The sequence below is a fragment of the Eptesicus fuscus genome, chromosome 15, assembly GCF_027574615.1.
Source record: "Eptesicus fuscus isolate TK198812 chromosome 15, DD_ASM_mEF_20220401, whole genome shotgun sequence".
Classification (NCBI taxonomy): Eukaryota; Metazoa; Chordata; class Mammalia; order Chiroptera; family Vespertilionidae; genus Eptesicus; species Eptesicus fuscus.
In genome coordinates this window covers 52,810,506-52,829,980 of record NC_072487.1, presented here as the reverse complement: position 1 = coordinate 52,829,980, position 19,475 = coordinate 52,810,506, and the positions used below count along the sequence as shown (strand labels likewise).

At 45.6% G+C, this 19,475-nt stretch overlaps 2 protein-coding genes across 2 annotated transcripts in view; one reads left to right on the top strand and one right to left on the bottom strand.

The window, feature by feature from the left end:
• The window catches only part of TRIM14 (tripartite motif containing 14), a 30,641-nt gene extending 23,798 nt beyond the window's left edge, over window positions 1-6,843 (top strand). The window contains exons 7-9 of the mRNA XM_008141867.3: window positions 4,630-4,719; window positions 6,052-6,152; window positions 6,780-6,843. The gene's annotated coding sequence lies outside the window, so the exon portion shown is untranslated. The remainder of the gene's footprint in view (window positions 1-4,629; window positions 4,720-6,051; window positions 6,153-6,779) is intronic.
• NANS (N-acetylneuraminate synthase) lies at window positions 1,059-18,219 on the bottom strand. Its single transcript, XM_008141868.3, has 6 exons — window positions 17,967-18,219; window positions 14,579-14,794; window positions 6,758-6,857; window positions 5,855-6,009; window positions 2,859-3,125; window positions 1,059-1,386 (listed from the first exon to the last, which is right to left on the bottom strand). The coding sequence occupies exons 1-6, from the start codon at window positions 18,096-18,098 to the stop codon at window positions 1,177-1,179; spliced, it is 1,080 nt and encodes a 359-aa protein (XP_008140090.1). The 5' UTR covers window positions 18,099-18,219; the 3' UTR covers window positions 1,059-1,176.
• Between the last annotated feature and the right edge of the window lie 1,256 nt (window positions 18,220-19,475).

Genomic DNA, 19,475 nt, shown 5'->3' with positions numbered 1-19,475 from the left:
TTGGGGTCTGCAAGAGAGGAAGGTTCTATACTCACAAGTAAATAATCTTCAAAAGGCTAATTATGCATTTGAAAAGAGTTGCATTTTGAAACAAGAGGAGTTACAGTAAACAAGGTCAAATGTGAACAAAGATTAAGAATTTGAAAATAAATTTGAAAAGAATCAATCTCGGTTCAAAAGAACAAGGGGAATATGATATGAAATCTCTGTGAAAGGATCATGCTGCTGTTTAAGGACATAAGACAATCTTTTTTATTAGCTGGGTTTACAATTTCATTATGGACATAGAAGGGCTGATTTCAGCATTACCACCATATTCAAAGTCGTCACAACATGCTAATACACCAAGCCCACATTCCCCATCTCCCTCACTTGGTTCTATTTCCCCTCTACCCCCATTGCACATACCACCTTTTAACATACTGATTTAGCTACTATGTTCATGGTTTATTGTATATGGTATGTCCCCACCTGAATGGAAGTTCCATGAGGAAGGGATTTGGACTTATCCTCAGGACCTAAGAGTCTGCCACATAGTAGACCCTTCAGAGCTGTTGAAAGAAGTTCCCTCTCTTTTCTCTGAGATATGAGCATCTTGGGTATTTCACTGCCTGTAAGACCCTTTGACCAATACTTTCTCTAATACCAAGTGATCACTATACAGCTAACTGAACACAAGAGCCCCAGAGTGGGCAGGGGATAGGGCCATGGAGAAAGAGACAGCTGGAGGTCTGGAAGGGAGATTTCAGGTCATTTGGGTTGCTTTTGTGGGCAATAAGAATGAAGGCTTAAAAGACAGGACCTATCCAGCCAGCAGTTGTCCCTCTTGCACCCACACAACTGGAAGTGATGACTTGCTTTTGAGCCCACTTCCCCTCCTGGCCAGCCAACCTGAAGCAGAGACGTTGTATTTGCTTTTTGTATTCCTTCAACGGCTTGACACAGGGCCTGGCCCAAAAGTGTCTGCTGTCAGGGACAGGGAGTGGATGAGAATCAGGTCTTTGGAGACTACTCCTGTCCCACCTCACCCAACATAAACAACAGTACCAACAAGGCAATTCAGAATTCGGAGAATGGCACTTTATTTTAACCCTTTGCACTCGCTTGCTTTTTTCTCGATTCCTTTATTCTAATGCTAACTGTGTCGAGTCACACTCGACATCCGAGTGCAAAAGGTTAAGACTTGATTTTTTTGCCATGATTTTCTACAGATTCTTCCATGATGGTGTCGTCTTCTTCAATAGTGACCAGGACCTTCTTGCCCACCAGGCTAAAGATGTCTTCAGGAGGGTAGCCTTTGGGCTCACCCACCTTCACAGTCAGCATGTCTAGCGTGAGAATGGTGCCTTCTGGAATTTTCACTTTGGCCACCACAGACTTGCCCAGCTGTTGATAAAAGTAACACTCAATGCTAGTTTCACAAAAGTAACTAGTGCACATTGCTTTATACTCAAGATGCCTGATCAGTCTTCACAAGGTGTCTTGAGAATAGGGACTGTTCTCACCCTCGGTGCCTACAGCAGTATGTCAGACATGACAGGGACTCGGCCAGTGTGGGGTGAACTCAGATTCAGAGGAAGGGCCTTCACAATAAAATGCAAAGGAAAAGGCTTGGATTATGTCACCAAACAGAGCCTTCTCCCACTGCCTCATGGAACCCCTACAGTTTCTCTATTGAATAGGAAATAATGCCTCTATCTTATCGACTACGATAAGGATTAGTGATAATATATGTAATCTACCTGAAACAGAATGCTCCTGATAAAATCATTATCTCATTTTAAACAAGGGAAAACTGAGGCACACAGAGGGTGGGTAACTTGGTTAAAGTTGCAAGGAGCTGGGAAGAGAACCTAGGATTCCTCAGTCCTGGCCCACTGCTCTCCAGGGACATGAACCTTACGGGCCACATTGCTCAGTGAAATAGGAATATGGAGGTCTCGCAAGATGATGAGTTTGCTACTCCTAGGATGGGGCAGACAGAAGGGCAGGCGAGCAGGATGAAGGATGCCTAAAGCTCCACCACCAGCATTTCTAAGTCCTGTCCACAATGCTGCTAAACAAATTATATTCCTCTATATCCTTCATGTAAGAGCCAAGGAATCAGTTCTGGAGTTTAGTACTAGGACAAATGTCTACCAACGAGCAATATCAGATTATGCATCCTGTTATGTTTCACTGTTTGCTCAGGGAGCCAGGAGACTTAGAATCAAATTATGCACTCAGTTCTCATTCCCACCCTTTCAAGAAATCCAGATTGTCAGTGTGCCAGGCAGTGTTCTTTGGCCTCACCATCCCCGCTGTCTAAAGGTCAATGCTACACAGCTCAAACTGTTCCTGAGAGAACATTTGCATCATTTCCCCCACTAACCCCATTCCCCCACTGACCATCGGCCACCCCCATCCTACCAGTGCCTCCTGATTAGGGATGCCTCAACATATGTCACAGGTCCTTCTCCCACTGCCTCATAGAACCCCTCTACCTGAATGTTTTTCAAGGGTTACCTACTCCAAGGGACCTTAGACTTGACCTGTCTGAGTGCCTCATGAGGCCCTGGATACCATCACCACCCCTTACATTTCCTGGAGTCTAGAGCCTGGGGCCACAGACTTCAGAGACGTATAGATGAGAAGTTATAACACGATCGTAGGCAGCCAGAGGAACTGCTGAAGTTCCCTTAAGTAGTATGTTTCTTCCACTGCTCATATGCGGCCAGAGAGACTCAGAGGGTTGGAGTGATACTCCTTTATCATCCCATTGGCCTGGCTCAGGCAGGGTAGGTACTGACTCTCCCTAGCAGGTAAACCCATTTCGGCCCTCTCGAACAGGGGAGCCCAGCAGGTGGGGCAGAACCCACCTTCTCGTTGCAAGCCATTTCACAGGGTAGCAGCTGCTTGGTTGGGGAGCCCATGGCCCTTTCCACAAGGCGCACAGACCGCACCAGCTCGGCCAGCTCTCCAGGCTCCAGCGAGGCCGAGTGGTCACTGCCCTTCCAGGTCTTGTCCAAAGTTATGTGACGCTCCAAAACCTTGGCCCCCAGAGCCACAGCGGCCACAGATATTGCTATTCCTGTTTCATGCCCAGAATATCCTATGGGAATGTCAGGGAAGAGCTTCTGATATTCCTTTAAATAGGAAAAGAAAAAAAAAAAATAGGTTAAATATTGTGGTATTTCATGCATATATTCCAGAGTCAGGCAGATCTGGGTTAGAGTTCCAGTTTAGCAGCTCACCACTTGTGCAATACGGGCAAGACACTCAGGCTCTGTGGGCCTCTCCTCACTGGGGGTAATAATAGCTTCAAGGACTGCCATAAATGCATGAAATACACTCAACACGTAGATGCTCAAAAAAACAATGGCTATTGTTATCGAGAGTGCATTTTAAGAATGTTTCTCACTGCACAAACCACCAGGAATAACAGCTATAACCAGATGCCTAAACTCATTCAAAAGGCATCTGTCACGTTTAATTAGCCTGAACTGCTGAAAGCAAGTGTGCTATATGCACATATATCATCATCAATAATGTATATAGTCCAATCTCAAAACAATCCTTTGGTAGAAATGCTAAATAATTAAGTAATCTGTTATCTATAATTCACCGAATGCAACAAAAGACATTCTAAGTCTAGTGAGTCTTGTCAGGGAGGGTTACCAGAAAGCTTAAGTACAGTAGAAAGACCCAGATGGGGTTTAATAAAAGATTAGGACAGCTGAGCGGCAAAAGCATTGAAAACTAGGCTTTAAGGGTGCGTGATGGACAAGGGAGCGCAGGTTGCTAGGTCAGGTAATTCAGACTGCTGTAATATGGTGGGCTGGGCCCGAGATGGGAGGGCTGGCAACTTATCACTCACTGTGCCTTGGTATCAAGAGAGCAGACTGACATGACTGCACCTCAGATGGGTCTGGAAGGGAAAGGGGAACCATGCTACACAGAGAAGGAAAATATCTGGAGTCACATATAATAAATAGTTGATAATGGTAATCTCGTTTGCATGGGATTAAGAGAACATTCACTTTCTATGTTCTATAACTCAAAGCTGTTTGGGTTTTTAAAAAGCATGTTTAAATTTTTAAAATAAGAGCATTAAGAGATGGCTAGAAATAGAGAAAAGACTATCAACTAGGAGGGTCAGAAAGTTAGGTAAAAAGATAGTGTCAGTTTTCAAATAACGTTAATTTTTTAAAAAATTATTTTTTATTGATTTCAGAGAGGAAGGGCGAGGGAGAGAGAGAAACATCAACTATGAGAGAGAATCATTGATCAGCTGCCTCCTGAATGATCCCCTCCCCCCACTGGGTATCAAGTCTGCACCCTGGGCATGTGCCCCAACCAGGAATGGAACCGTGACCTCCTGGTTCATAGGTCAATGCTCAACCCCTGACCATGCCATCTGGGCAATAAAGGTTAATTTTTTAAAGTGAGATGTGAAGACTGTAGCAACATGTACAAATGTTTATACTGTCATGAAAATAAAACACTGTCAAATACTGTACTGAAAGGAAAATGTAAAAGGAAAACTGGTCAATTGCAATATCATGATTATGTGTGTATATATATAATTTAGAATTACACTAAGTTATTATTTTCATATGATAATTACATATATGTACATTTCTAATTAAGTTCCAGGTACCAAAAGTTGGCCCAAGATAGTAAGAGACAAAGGATTCTAGTCTCAGCTTTGCCACCAAGCTGCTGTGAGATCTCTAACAAGTAAGTGTTTTTCCCTTTGGGACTAGACTTCACCATCTTTAATTGAGTTGGGGTGGACAAAACCCTGGGAGAGAAAAAGCTCCCTCAAGGCTGTCAGTGTAAACAGTTTGAGTCTCAGGGATGCGCCGAATTACAGGTAGAAATGTAACAGAGCTGGCAAAAAACACAGAGCAGGAAAAACCAGAAATTTCAAGAAGGTCGCCTACAACTCAATATGGAAAAAATAAAAAGGTATTTGTACATCGATGTTCCTGACAGCATTATTCACAATATCCAAAATGTGGAAATATCCAAAATACATATTGATGGGTAGATAAATGAAATGTGCTATATACATACAATGGAATATTATTCAGCCTTAAAAAGGAATGAAATGCTGACACATTCTACAACATGGATGAACCTTGAAGTCATTATGCTAAGTGAAAGAAGACAAAAGGACTCTATGTGAGTCCACTTATATGAAGTACTTTAAGAAGTCAAATTCATAGAGGCAGAAAGAAGAATGGTGGCTGCCAGGGGGAGGGAAATGGGCAGTTAGTGTTTAATGGGATTAGTTTCAGATAAAGAAGTTCTGGAGATGGATGGTGGTGATGGTAGCACAACACTGTAAATGTACTTAATACCTTGGAACTGTATACCTAAAAATGGTAAACCTTTTATTTTACCACACACACAAGTAACTCACTAATAAGCCAGCAATTCACAGAAGAGGGACCTCTAATGGCCAGTACACATGGGTAAAATGTATATAGACAATTACGAGAACTTAACATTTAATAATGGGTGAAATTAATATTGGTTTTAAGAAAATTTAATTTATAGTCACCCTCTATAGAATGCACCTGCTTCCTTAGCTGCTTGGTTGGTTCTATTACAGCAAGATTGTCAAAGGAGGCTCAAGTTATGAAGCATACCAATATTGGTTAGCATTTTGTGTATATAGAAGGCTACATCAATGGGGGGAAAGGGGACATATGTAATACTTCCCACAATAAATACTTTTAAAAAAAGGAGAAGAAGAATGTATAAGAGAGAGAGAGAGAAAAGAGGCTACATCTTCCCTGCAGTAAATGGCCTAAGAAAAGCCATTTTCAAGTGGCCCAATGAGACAGTGGCCCTTCCTCCTACTCACCGAGATGATGCGCAAGTTGACATCCTCAGGCAGGAGTGGGTATGCACTGGTGCACTGCAGGAAGCAGAAGTTGGGGTTGAGGGGCTTCACAATCTGATAGACTTGCTTCATGGTGTCCATCGACTGCATCCCACTGGAGATCACCATTGGGCGGCCTAAGTGATCAAATACCAACACCATCGTCACTTTCTTTTTAGGGGTTCTGATTCTCCCTCAAACCCCAATTGCTGGTCATCTGGTCAACCAAACTTCACAAACATCTCTCAAATACTCTGCCAGCCACTGTGGGGGAACAGAGGTGAGCTTGGTGGGTTCCTGCCCCTGACCATGGGAAATGCAGACTCCCCTAATCTCCCAACATTATAGTTTAGAAAAGTGAACTGAATTAAGGAGTCGGAGCAATTTCACACACCTCAAATAAAAATGAGCATTTCATTGGATTAGGAGGTTGTACTGTGTGATAGGATAAGCACAGACTCCAGATTCAAGAGCCCAGGGCTGCCAGTAGCTATGTGATCTCAGATGCCCCGTCTATGACATAAGTATAAAGTCCCAGAGGAGCTGTGGGAATCAAATGAGATCACTCATACTGTAAACCCCGCCTTACAAACTATAATGTGCATATGTATAACTCTAGAATATTTCTCAGAGCTTTCTTTAAGAATTTTATGGTACCAAATCTTCAATTTTGTATAATTTCTTAAAATTAAAAATAATTTTAATTAAATCCTTATAACAACTGTCATCCTTAATTTCTTCTCTTTCAAGTCAGCATATGAAAAAGTAGAAGTATGTGCAGATTGAAAAGAGTTTTCTAAAGTCTGATTTACTCCTTTAGCTGCCACTAAAGGAGTAAAAACGTGTGGACTTCCTCATATTTTATGACAGAGATTAAACACTCACCTTTTTTGGCTGTCTTTTCCAGATAAGGAAAATTGTTAGTGTCCCCAGATCCAACTTTGAAAAACGGAACATTCAATTCATGCAGAAACTCAACTGCCATCTACAAAAATCAAAGAAGGCGCTCTTTTCATGGTTGTTCAAAACCACTGCCCTCAAGACAGGCGAGGAGCCACACAGAACAGAAAGCCCCTCCTTTTACCAGTAAGAGGAACTCTTAACAACTTGAAAACAGGCAAAGATTTGTTATCAATCATTTCATTCAACTTCAAACATTCTTTCATTCATAGACACACATCCCATTTGTCCAACAAACACTGCATGCTGGCCTGGCTGACTACAGAACCTGGAAAAAAATCAGACCCCTGGCCAGATCTTCTTCCCCACGGGCACAGAACCCAGTGAACACATTCATTGGTCATGACCTCATCTTAACCCAGAAAAAGAGGCAGTGAGAAAATGAATGTCCCTCAAAGGTCATACCCTTTATGAAGGACTAAAAAGCAGGGGAAAGAGGCCATTTCAATCCTTGCCAAAAGTGGAAAAAATGGAGCATTTGATGGCCCAGCTCTGACAGTGAGCTGGCAGGGCCTATCAAACCCAAACCCTTTCAGACCTCATACAATGCCACCCAGGGAAAACCTGTTGCTTTTTTTTTTTTTTTTTGACATATCACTGCTTCAAATCCCCTGTCTAGGGCCCTTCCCATCCTTATCTGGGGTTCATCAATAAGACTCAGGAGACTGGCAAGTGTAGCAAATGCTTGATGAAGGAGTCAGAAAACCACAAGTTTTAAGAGTAAAATCTTTTTGCTGTCAAATCTACAAAAAACCCCAAAACTACCTTAAAAAAAAAATCCTTACCATAGGATATGTTTACTGATTTTAGAGAAAGGAAGGGAAGGGGAGGGAGGGAGGAATACATCAATTTGAGGAAAATATGGATTGGTTGCTCCCATATGCTCCCTGACCAGGGATCGAACCTGCAATCTTTTGGTGTAGAGGATGACACTCCAACCAACTGAGTCATGCAGCCAGGGCCAAAACTACCTTTTATTACGACTATTTAAAAACTGAAGTTGAAAATCAGAAATGGGGAGAACCAATGTCTTGGAATGTTCCCAAATATCTAAGTTCTATCTGTCGTCAAATATTACCTGAGTTTCAGAAGTAAGTTTGAAAGACTTGATGAGCTAGGTAAGTGCTTCTCATGCTCTAACTCGGGTACATGAATCTCCCAGGGGTCTTATTAAAATGAAATGCAAAATCTGATTGTCAGTCTAGGGTGAGGTCTGACAGTCTGCATTTCTAATAAGTTCCTGGGTAATGCCAAGGTTGGTGCTCCATGAATCATACTCTGGGTATCAAGGAGCTAGGTCACCATGCCTGAAAAACCAAAGGACACAGGGGTGGTGAGGAACAGTATAAAAAGGACATTCTGCCAGCAGGCTCTTTCATCAACCCACTGATGGCTGAGCTTCCGAACATCTTCCCAGTGGGTCATCGATGAGCTACTCCAATCAGTGGCTGCACTCAGAGAATAACTCTCCTCATATGTAAGTCCTCTAATGATGTACTGGTTATAGCTGTTGGACGGCCATATGAGTGGCTGACCAGCCAATGAACAGTTCAAAGACAGTTTGCAACCCGCTGTGTCCAAGAGACACTGTCCAGTGTGGCCCAAGTGTCACTCACCTCCAAGCGTGCTAAGCCACCTTTGCTGCCTCCTCCCATCTACTTTATTTCTTCCTTGTCTCTTTCCCATATTTTTCTAGCTCACTCTCTCCTCTCTATGTATCTCACTGTTAACTAGCTCTAGAATGGAACTGAAAAAGATTCTTTAATATGTTTAGTGAATGACGTCAAATTTTTCCACGCCTTTCACTCTATCTGGCAGATGAAGAGAGTGTTTTCTGTTTTCAGAGGGAAAGACTATGCTACATTTTCTTCTATCTAATAATGTTCAACCGGTGAGAAAGTGGCTCATGGTAAAAAAGTCCCCAAGGGCATAAATAGATGGATGAGGTCACTTGGGAGAGGTGCAGAGCAAACAGGGGAAAGGAGGGGCCAAATGCAGGGGGAAAAAAAATTGCTAAAGCTTACCTGTGGAGGTTGTAAAATTTACAGTTTTATAGTGAGGAAAAAGATGGGTAAATTCTATCAACAGCATAGGTGTGCCTCATTTTGTAGGCCTCCTGGGGAACCATCCCCACCTAGTGGCCATTTAGAAAACTGCCATTTAGGATTGATCTCTGCAAAGGTGCCCACTTCAATCATTGGGATGATGCTAGCCTTTCATCCTGTGCCCCAGCCTCAGGCTTCATCAGTGCCAGATGTCCCCTTCTCATTGTGGACTCCTTGGCTTCTCCCAGCCCTGCCCATCTGGCTGTCCATCCCCTTTCCATGTAGGGGTGCAATGCAACCAGCAGCCTCACAACTTTTCCTCCCTCCCACTCCACAGCGCATGCATGCCCTTTGGAGTCTGCCTGGAAGGAACCTGGCCAGTGTGACCCACCCTGGGCATCCAAATGGGTTAAATTCATAGAAAAGGGTTCCACCAGCAAATGGGTTTGGGTGAAATGCTGCCCTGGCAGAGCTCCTCTTACGTGGGAGGAGAGATTTACTGATTTTAAATTAGTGAGAATTGACAATGTGTACCCAGAACCCCTTTTTCATATTGCATCCTGTGAGAAACTTTGAGACCTGCTGACCTAAGAGGTAACAGAAGAGAGGAGCTGGGATGTTTCTAAAGTCCCTACCACTCCCCTCAGTTTCGGGATCCTGCAGTAAAGATAAAAGAAGGCCATGCAATGAGTTGAAGAGCTGCCCAGGGTGAGGAATGACGAAGGGGGAAGCACTCGGCCAAGTGGCCTGTCAGAGTGCACCAGATCTTGACAGGAGGCACCCTGCTGGCAGGGGTGGCCAAGGAAAGGAAGGGAGAGGAAAGGGCACTGAGAAGGCAGGCGCTGGGAGGGAGGGGCAGCTCTGCAGGATGGGTCATTTGTGAGTGAGGGGCCACCTCTATAGTCATGGCTGCCACTGGCTATCTGAATCGAACTCTCCATTTAGACCAAAGGACTCTGCTCATTTCAGGAGAGCGGCACATGCCTCTGTGCAGTTCTGACCAGGTGCCCTGATAGTTTACTCGGCCTTAATAAAATCCGGCCACACCTTAACCTTTCCTCAGCACATAAAGAATGCCCTAGGGCAGCACACAGAGTGGAGAAATAGGCACTCAGTGAATGCCCCCCGTCCATAAGGAAGTTAGGGTGGATAAACACGCAGAGCCACGCGCTAGGTAAACACAAAAAAAGGGACCAACCCACTCCAACAGCCGGGTAGACAGGACCTGGCTGGCAACGCAAATTAACTCTTGTTAAGGCTCTTAAGAATGCGTTTCTCCTCACTGCGTGCCCAGGTCAGTCAGGAGACCAGTTGGGAGCAAATGGCATTCCAGGACAGAGGAGCCGCCCTGCGAAGATGGTGTGATGCAGAGAAACTCCAAAGAGTTGTAAGTAACAGAACAACTATCACTCAGTGGATTCAGATCTTGCACCCACAGGTCTATCTCACTGATACTCACCCCAGCCCTGTGGGGTGGGCATTTTCATTATCCCACTAGAGGCCCAGTGCCGTGCACTGGTAGGGTCCCTAGTGGCTACCGGCTGGTCCTCCCTCCCTCCCCCTGGCTGGCCCCGCCCCCTGGCCGAACACCCGGACAACTCCTGGTCAAGGGGACAATTTGCATGCTACACTTTAGGATTTTTACAGATGAGGCACCTTTGGTTCAAAGCAGTTGCATGATGAGCCCGAGCCCACATAGTGTCAGTACCAGGACCTGGACTCAGTGTGGCTGCAGAGCATGTGTTCTACACACCAAACAGCTTTCTGGGAAACCAAAAGGCTGCAGGTTGAGAGGTAGCCCCCAACTAACAACACCCAGGCTTCTCTGCATCTCCCAGCTGCCTCTGCTGCTCACCTTGAAGCCACCTGGGAGCAAACCACGGAAAGACGTGACTTTTCCTAAGCAGCTCACCGATGCAAGAAGGTGCCCTCTCCCCAGCACACATCCAGGTACTCAGGTGCCTGGAAACAGGGACTGAGCAGGAAAGTCCTCCTTCCAGCTGTGTCACCTTAGCGAGGCCTTCCTGGTCCTATAATGACTAGAGGTCAGAGCTGGGAGAGCCCTTGGATAGCAGCTTGTTCACATACAAGAGGAAAGGACTCGCCAAGCTCACACTGATACTACCTTAGAGCAGAGCAGGGCAGGAACCCAGATGTCCTGACCCTCAGCCCAGGTGGTTTTCCTCAACTGTAGCTAATATTTGCTGAGCACCTTACCAGATGGGTTCAGTACTAACTCGCTTTACAGTTGAAGAAACCGAATCCAAAGAGGTGAAATAACCTCCACATGACACACCAGGAATGACAGGCAGAACCATATTCAAACTCAAAATCTGATCCCAGAGCCCATGCACTTACCCACTGAGCCACACAGCCGAGGTGTGCACTGTGTAGCATGGGGCCCCAAATGTTTTTGTGTTTACACTCTTAAATATTACTAAGGACTCTAGAGAGCTTTTATGTAGGCTCTATCCATATTTACTGGATTAAAATTAAAACTGAAGAATTTAGTTTTCTTTACATTTTGAACTTTTTGAGATAATAGCTTCACATGCAGCTGTGAGAAATGATGCAGAGAGATCATATGTACACTTCCCTTAGTGTAACCTCACAACCAGGAGAGTGACACTGACAGAGCCCACTGGTCTTGTTCAGATTTCACCATTTTTCACATGCTCTCATCTGAGTGTGCATATACTTAATTCTGTGCAATTTCATATACACACTCATGTGACCACCACAAGTCACGACAGAGAGTTATTCCATCACTACAAGGTTCCCTGTTGTTACCCCTTTATAGCCACATTCACCTCCCTTTCTTCCCCTCCCTAGCCCCTGACAACCATTAACCTGATCTCTATCTCATAGTTCTGTTATTTCAAGAATATTATATAACAGAACCATATAATATGCAACTTTCTGAGATTGGCCCTTTTACTCAGCATAATATCTTTGAGATCCATCCAAGCTGTCGCATGTATCAATAGTTCGTTCCTTTTTCATTGCTGAATAGTATTCTGTATGAATGTACTAGTTTAATAATTCATCTGCTAAAGAATGTTTGGGTTGTTCTAGTTTGGGGCTACTACAAATAAAGTTGTTGTGGACACTCAATCACAGTTTTTTGTATGAACATACTGTAGCATGTATCAGTACTTCATTTCTTTTGGGATAAATTACCACATGACAACTGGTGGGTCACATGATAAACATACATTTGGTTTTATAAGAAACTACAAATACATTCTTAAGTGGGTGAATTACATGGTATATAAATTACATCTCACTAAAGTTTAAAAAAAAAGAAATTTCCATATTATTTTCTAGAATATTCTACATACCCACCAGCAACGTATGAGTGATCCATTTTCTCTGCATTCTTGCTACAATATGGTGTCATTACGGGGCAGGGGGGAGGGGGGATCCCTCAGCCAGGCCTGTGCTCACAGTCTGGGACCCCTCGGGGAATGTCCACCTGCCGCTGCATGGCGCTCCCCCTGTGGGAACGCACTGACCACCAGGGGGCAGCTCCTGCATTGAGCATCTGCACCCTGATGGTTAGTGCAAGTCATAGCTACCAGTCATTCCGCCATTCGGTCGATTTGCATATTAGGGTTTTATTATATAGGATACCTTTTTATTGATTTCAGAGAGAGGAAGGGAGAGGGAAAGAGAAAAAGAAACATCAGTGATGAAAATCATGGATCAGCTGCCTCCTGCACGCCCATAACTTGGGCATGTGCCCTTACCGGGAATCAAACCGTGACCTGTTTCATGGGTTGACAGTCACACCAGCTGGGTACCATTTTTTATTTGAGCCATACTAATAATTTTGTAGTGATATCACAATGTGCTTTAAAACTGAGTAATGTTTGCCAGGGTGAATTGTATGATATGTCAATAAAGCTGTTATTTAAAAAATAAAGAATTCAGCACACATTTCATTAGCCACTGTCAGAGGAATGATGTCATCCCATATCACATAGCCTCTGGAAAATGCCACTGCACACTGTGAGAGAATGACAGTGAAAAAGGCAAATAACATTTGAGTATCATGAAAATATTTTTGACCTTATGGACTTTCTTAAAGGTTAAATCCTCAAAAAAATATCACACTGCTATTAAAAACTTAGGCATAAGATGTGGGAAGTTAGCTCTGGCTGGTGTGGCTCAGTTGTTTGGGCATTGTCCTGTGCACCAAAAGATTGCTGGTTCAATTCCTGGTCAGGGCACATGCCCGGGTTTCAGGCTTAATTCCCTGGTATGGGGCATGCAGGAGGCAGTCGATCAATATTTCGCTCATTGACATTTCTATCTCTCTCCTCCTTTCCCTTCCTCTCTAAAAATCAATAATAATATTATTTTACACATACACATACACACACACACACATACATCCTATATAATAAAAGCCTAATATGCTAAGTGTCCGGTCCACTGATCGGCAGTTCAGTCAAAGCGTAATATGCTAAGGCTGCTCAACTGCTCGCTATGATGTACACTGACCACCAGGGGGCAGACAGTCAACCGGTCGACCAGTCGCTATGACATGCACTGATCACCAAGGGGGCAGACACTCCGACTGGTAGGTTAGCTTGGTGCTGGGGTCTGGCCAATTGGGACTGAGTGAGACGGGCCAGACACGCCCTGGAGCCCTCCTGCTGTCCCTCCCTGGCTGGCCAACCTCCTGTGTCTCCGATTGTGCACCAGTGGGGTCCCTTGGCATGGCCTGCACCCTCTCGCAATCTGGGAATCCTCGGGGGATGTCGGAGAGCCAGTTTCGGCCCAATCCTGCAGGCCAGGCCAAGGGACCCCACTGGTGCATGAATTCATGCACTGGGCCTTTAGTGTGTGTGTGTGTGTATATATATATATATACACATACATACATATACACACACACACATGTGAAGAGTTACATATGTCAAATATATCTCAATAAAGCTTCAAATAAAAAGAAGATATGGGTAAAAGCTTTTGGTATAATGTTAACTGGGAAAAGATGCAGAATTAAATATTCACAAATATAACTACCAGGCAATAAAATTTGCATATAAAAAGACTTTGGGAGGAACTATATAAAAAGAACTGTCATATAGGGATTACGGGTCAGTTTTCCCCTCTTTTTCCTGTCTTCTAAACTTTCTGTGATGTTATATTAGTTTTTACGATTAAAATGTATTTACATTCAGAAAGATATATGAAGAAATCTTGAGGCAGGTTACAAAGCAGATCAAAACTGAGACCTGGCACCAGCTAGACTCTTCCAGGATGTGAGCATGGCCATCTTGGGTGCCATGCCCTTCTGGATGTGGCCAATGCCACACCACCCAAATCAGCCAAGGCCACTCAGCAAGGGACGGACTGCTGCCAGAACTGAGGTTGCCTGACTCCTAGTTCAGATGACTTTCCATTGGGGAAAACTGGCCCAGTGGGGGCTCTCACAGCTTGGAGAGCACTGGGTACCAGTGTGGCTGCCCCTGCTCCCAGATAACTTGTTTTGAAAACTATGGTACTCTTCCACACTGGACCTCTCCTCCCTCTGGCCTGCCGTTCAGTTGGGCATTATTCTGGTTAATGCTATGGAGAGCTCTAGGTCCAGAAAGCATAAAAGAGCCGGCTCAAAGCCAAAAGCCACCAGGCCGCCTGCTGTCCCCTGGGTCTGCTAAAGTAGCAAATGACAGAGTGGCAGAGGGCTCACCTCATCCATGCCAGAGGCAGTGAAGAAGATGCCGACCTCCTCGGCATATCTCTGCAGCTCCTTGTACTGAGCATGGCTGAATTCCAGGTGGCGCTTGTGCTCCCCGTACGTCTTCCCCCAGGAATGCTTCGAAGTATATGGCCTCTCCAAGGCTTTCCGATTAAACTTGTACTCCAGCTCACTCTTCTGAAACTTGGCACAGTCAGCCCCACACTCCTGCAACATACATCAGGGTTCCTTTCAATGACCTGCCATGGATTCTCAGAGAGAAATGTTGGGGCACCTGCTATGACATGATTATCTTTAAAAACAATGTCAAATGACAGAGGCAGTTAAGAATCCCCAAAGAAGCCTGGCTGGTGTGGCTCAGTGGTTGAGTGTTGACCCATGAACCAGGTCACAGTTCAATTCCCAGTCAGGGCACATGCCCAGGTTGCAGGCTTGATCCCCAGTAGAGGGCATGCAAGAGGTAACCAATAGATGATTTTCTCTCATTGGTGTTTCTATCTCTCTCTCCCTTTCCCCTCCTCTCTCTGAAATCAATAAAAACATATTTAAAAAAAAAAAGAACCCCCAAGAAGAGGAACAGGAGAAGCAAAAAGTCTCAAAGGAAAAGGTTGGGGATAGGGCTTCTCCCTATTTTTCCCCCTTTAAAATGCAAAAATGGGGGGGGGGGCTTTGTTTTGTGTTGTAATATTTAAATTAGTTAATCAAACAGTTAAGGAAGATTTTAAGTTGTGCAACTCAGCAGAAGATAGTAAAATGAGCACTGGACCAGAATTTTGGAGAAGAAAAATCAGAACCTGACCCTAACTCTTGGATAAGTCCCATCTCTGGACTCAGTTTCTCTATCTATATCAGTAACTGCTTTGGGCTAGCTCTAGAGCCTGTACCTTTTCTGAGGAGCCCCTTATGGGGGTGGGAAATAAGGGAACTACTCTGCTTTTAGCCCTTTTGCACTTGTACAGAAAAGCATGACAAGAGATTCTGGGGCAAGAAGCAAACAAAATGTATACATGCCCCAGCCTAACTGAACAGAAGCTATAATATGAAAGCGGGATTGTCTGGCTATAAAATTCCATTGCCAGCCAGCATCCAACCTTCAAAATTGCCTTTAAAAACCACTCAACAGAAATATTAAGGAAACCCTCTAAAGAGTCAGCTTACTGACATTTCTGTAGCAACAGAGGTATTCATTGCTGTTGAAAACCTTGGCTCCAAAAATGTCTGTGCTAAGAGTGCTGCTCCCACTCCTGGAAAAAAATCACAAGACAGCACAGTCAGGACATGACACTGGGAAGAAGTTCAGAGAACATTCGAACTGAAAGCGATGTAGGGCAACACAGTTCCCTTTGTCTAGATGAAGATCCCAAGGCCCAGAGTGACCTGACCAAAGTTGCACAATGAGTCTCCGGCACAGCTGGTCAGATCACTTTCCTAAAGGCTGCAGACCATGTGTGTGCTGGCTCAGGACTGCAGCCTGGATCTCTGCTACACTCAGGCCTCCAGCAAGCTAATGAGGAGGTCTTCACACAGTGTCACTCAGGCTCCCTTTGCTTCTCACATCTATCTCAAGAAGTGGACTTTCAATCAAGAAGTTAAAAGGTAGGGGGGTGAGAGCATGTGCTGGGGGGTGGGAGCGACCAGGGAGAGGTCAATGAGAAAAAGGAGAGTTATGTAATACTTTAAACAATAAAGAATTTAAATTTGAAAAAAAAAAAAAAAGTTAAAACGCTTGTTTCCATCTGAGCAAACCTTCCCTTTATAGGAAGATGATAAAAGCAAAGTAGCACAGTCCTGGCCAGTGTTGCCCACTGGTTAGTGTCGGCCTGTGAACCGAAGGGTCTTGGGTTTTGATTCCTGGTCAAGGGCACATACCTCGGTTGCAGGTTCAATCCCCAGCCCAGATGGCGTATGTGCGAGAGGCAACCAAGTAATGTCTCTCTCACATCAGTGTTTCTCCCTCTCTCTCTCTCTCAATCTCTTCCTTCTCATCCCTCCCTCCCTTCCTCTCTCTCTGAAAAGCAATGGAAAAAATATCCTGGGGTGAGGATTAACAAAAACAGCAATAACAAAAAAGTGAAGTAGCAGAAACTACATTCCACATGACAGCATTGGTACCAGAACAGGTTCCTCTTTTCTCAGCTTCTTTCCTAAAAATGAGTGATTTCCTTATGTTTGATGCTTTGATAAACTCCATGTTCAGAAAACACAATCGCTGTCAGTTTTACCGTAAGACTGATGGTTTCTCTGTCCAGCGTTTTACTGCTTCTCTACTGGCAGGAAACAAGCAGCAGGGCACCAGGAGGAACCAAGGGGTGATGCTCCATTTGCATCAAAATTTTAAAGTGAAAACAAACTCACCCTTTAATACTGCAAACACACTCCTTGTGTGAGCAAGCTGCTCAATTATTAACATCATGATGATGACTGAGGCATAAGGAACATGATTCTCTTATCTTAACTTCCCTGGTAGCTTAAAATGTTTAACTCTCCAGTTCTGCACCATTATCTACAGATACATCAGTTGATTGTGTGTCAATGCCTGAACATACATCAGACATGACTATTCCCTAAAGGACTTAGGACATGACCAGGCTACCTGGCATCCATCATCCAGACCACCTGACATCCAATTGCTAATGGGCCAACCAAAAATGCAGAACTGATTATTCTCAAGGATATGACTTTATTATAAAAACTTGTAACTTTCCTTTCTTCTTCAGAACACTTCTGGGTTTTTGCCTAATTGTGTTCCCAAACTCTTAAGACCCTTGAATAAATCTTCGTCATTTTTTCTAGCCAAAGCCTCCTGACTCTTTTTTAATAAGTTGGATAAAGCGTCCCATCTACCCAAGGTCAGTGGGGAGCCACTGAAGGTGTCAGCAGGGGTGCGACCTGATCAAATCTGTGCTTTAGAAAGACCACTCCGCCCCCAGGAGGGGGAGAGGGAAGTCACGTTAGGAGGATCAGGGTGGAGCAAGGACGAAGAGGATTAGAAAGATTAAAAAATGGCCTGTGAACCACGAGGTTAGGGTTCGATTCCCAGTCAGGGCACATGTCCGGGTTGCGGGTTCGATCCCCAGTCTGGGACGTAGGAAGCAGCCAATCAATGATTCTCTCTCATCACTGATGTCTCTCTATCTCTCCCTCTCTCCCTCCCCTTCCTCTCTGAAATCAATAAAGACATATATTTTTTAAAAGAATTCAAAAATGGATCTCGCAACCAGGACCTCAGGGGCGATGCAGGGCAAGAGGCAGAGAAAGGTAGACCCGGCTCCCCGCGACCCCTCCCCTTTCCAGAGCCCCTCCTAGGCCGGATCCCCCCCCCCCCCTCCCGGATCGCCCGCCCCTTCTGGCACCCGCTCGTTGGGAGCGCTCCCCTCACCTTGGCCACGCGGATCATGCGCTTGGCCACATCCAGGTCGCCCTGGTGGTTCTGGCCGATCTCGGCAATGATGAAGCACGGGTGCTGCCCGCCCACCCAGCGCCCGGGACACAGCTCCAGCTCCAGCGGCATCGCTGCTGCTCCCGCTTCGCCGCTGCTCCGCCGCTGGGTTTCGGGCCGCGCCGGCTTCAAGTCCCTTCAGCCTGCAGCACCGGGACCCACCCGTAGACCCCGCCACGTCAGCCCGCGTCCGCTGCGCAGCCAATCCCCGGGCTCCGCCAGCCAATCGGAGCAGGGGGCGGAGCTACCCGCCAGGGGGCGGTGCCGCGGGGAACCGGAAGCCCGGCTCCCTGCTTGTGGGCTGGGCGTTTGGAGCCCGGCTGGGTGGCGCGGTCCCTGGCGGTCGCGGGGTCCCTACGAGGACAGGTGAGCAAACAGCGTCGGAAGGAGGCTGCCGGCCGCTCGCAGGGCGTGGTCTAGGCCCAGCTCCCGAGGGCGTGGGGAGAGAGCGTGCCCTACGGTGTAATGGAGAAAACGGATTCTGGATTTAGAGTTCCAGTGCTGGTTGGAGCCCAGCCCCTGCTGCTAACCAGCTCTTGATTAGACCTGTGATAATCCTTCGTGAGATGATGTCTGGAAAACCCTGGTCACAGTTCTTACTTGGGCTTTCCGAATATGTGAGAGGCAACAGGTTCAAAAAGTTCCGCTGCCTTGTCCAAAGTCATTCAGAAAGCCAGAACGGAGCTGGGACTAGGACCCTGGGCTGCTTCTCAGCCTAGGTACCCAACTCTAAAAAATAACATTCTCAGCTCGACTTACCAGAACTGATGATCAAAGTAACAATGATAACAGAAAGGAGAAGAGGGTGGAAGATGAGAAGGGCAGGTTTCGGACACATGGATATAAAGATGCAGGTGACTCTTGTCCACCAGGCAGGAGGAAAGGCAGGTCTGAAGTTCGGAGGAGAGGTCCTGGAGGGAGAGAGATCTGGGGCCATCCTGAGTGAGGAAAAGACCGCGGTTCGATTAGACTGCTGAAGGAGCGTGTGCCCAGGGATGAGCAGTGTGGAGGAATGAGCCCTGTGCGGCTGCTCTGGAAGGAATGGAGAAAGGGACCAGAAGCAGGTGACACTGTGTCCTGTAGAGGGGGGGCGGGGGGGAGGGGAATCACAGGGTCAAAGGCCCAGAAGAATGAGGAGCAAGAACTTGGGGACTTGGGAGGAAGGGGGCGACTGTTCACAGCATATCTGGTGGCTAGGGGGAGGGGAGGAAATAAAAGGGTGAAAATAAACGTTTTCTTGGGAGAGTCAGTTATTAAAAACAGATGAAAAATGGCTCCTGGAGTAGAGGGGTCCCAGAGTTGAGGGGTTCTGAAGGGCGTGTTTGGAGGCCAGGAGGAAGCCACCGAAGGAAAGGAGATTGCAGCAGAGTCCATTCATGTGTGATGTGTGGGTGTGCTTGACTGTGACATGTGCTGTATGTCTTTCAAGTCTAAATGGCCTTTCACACC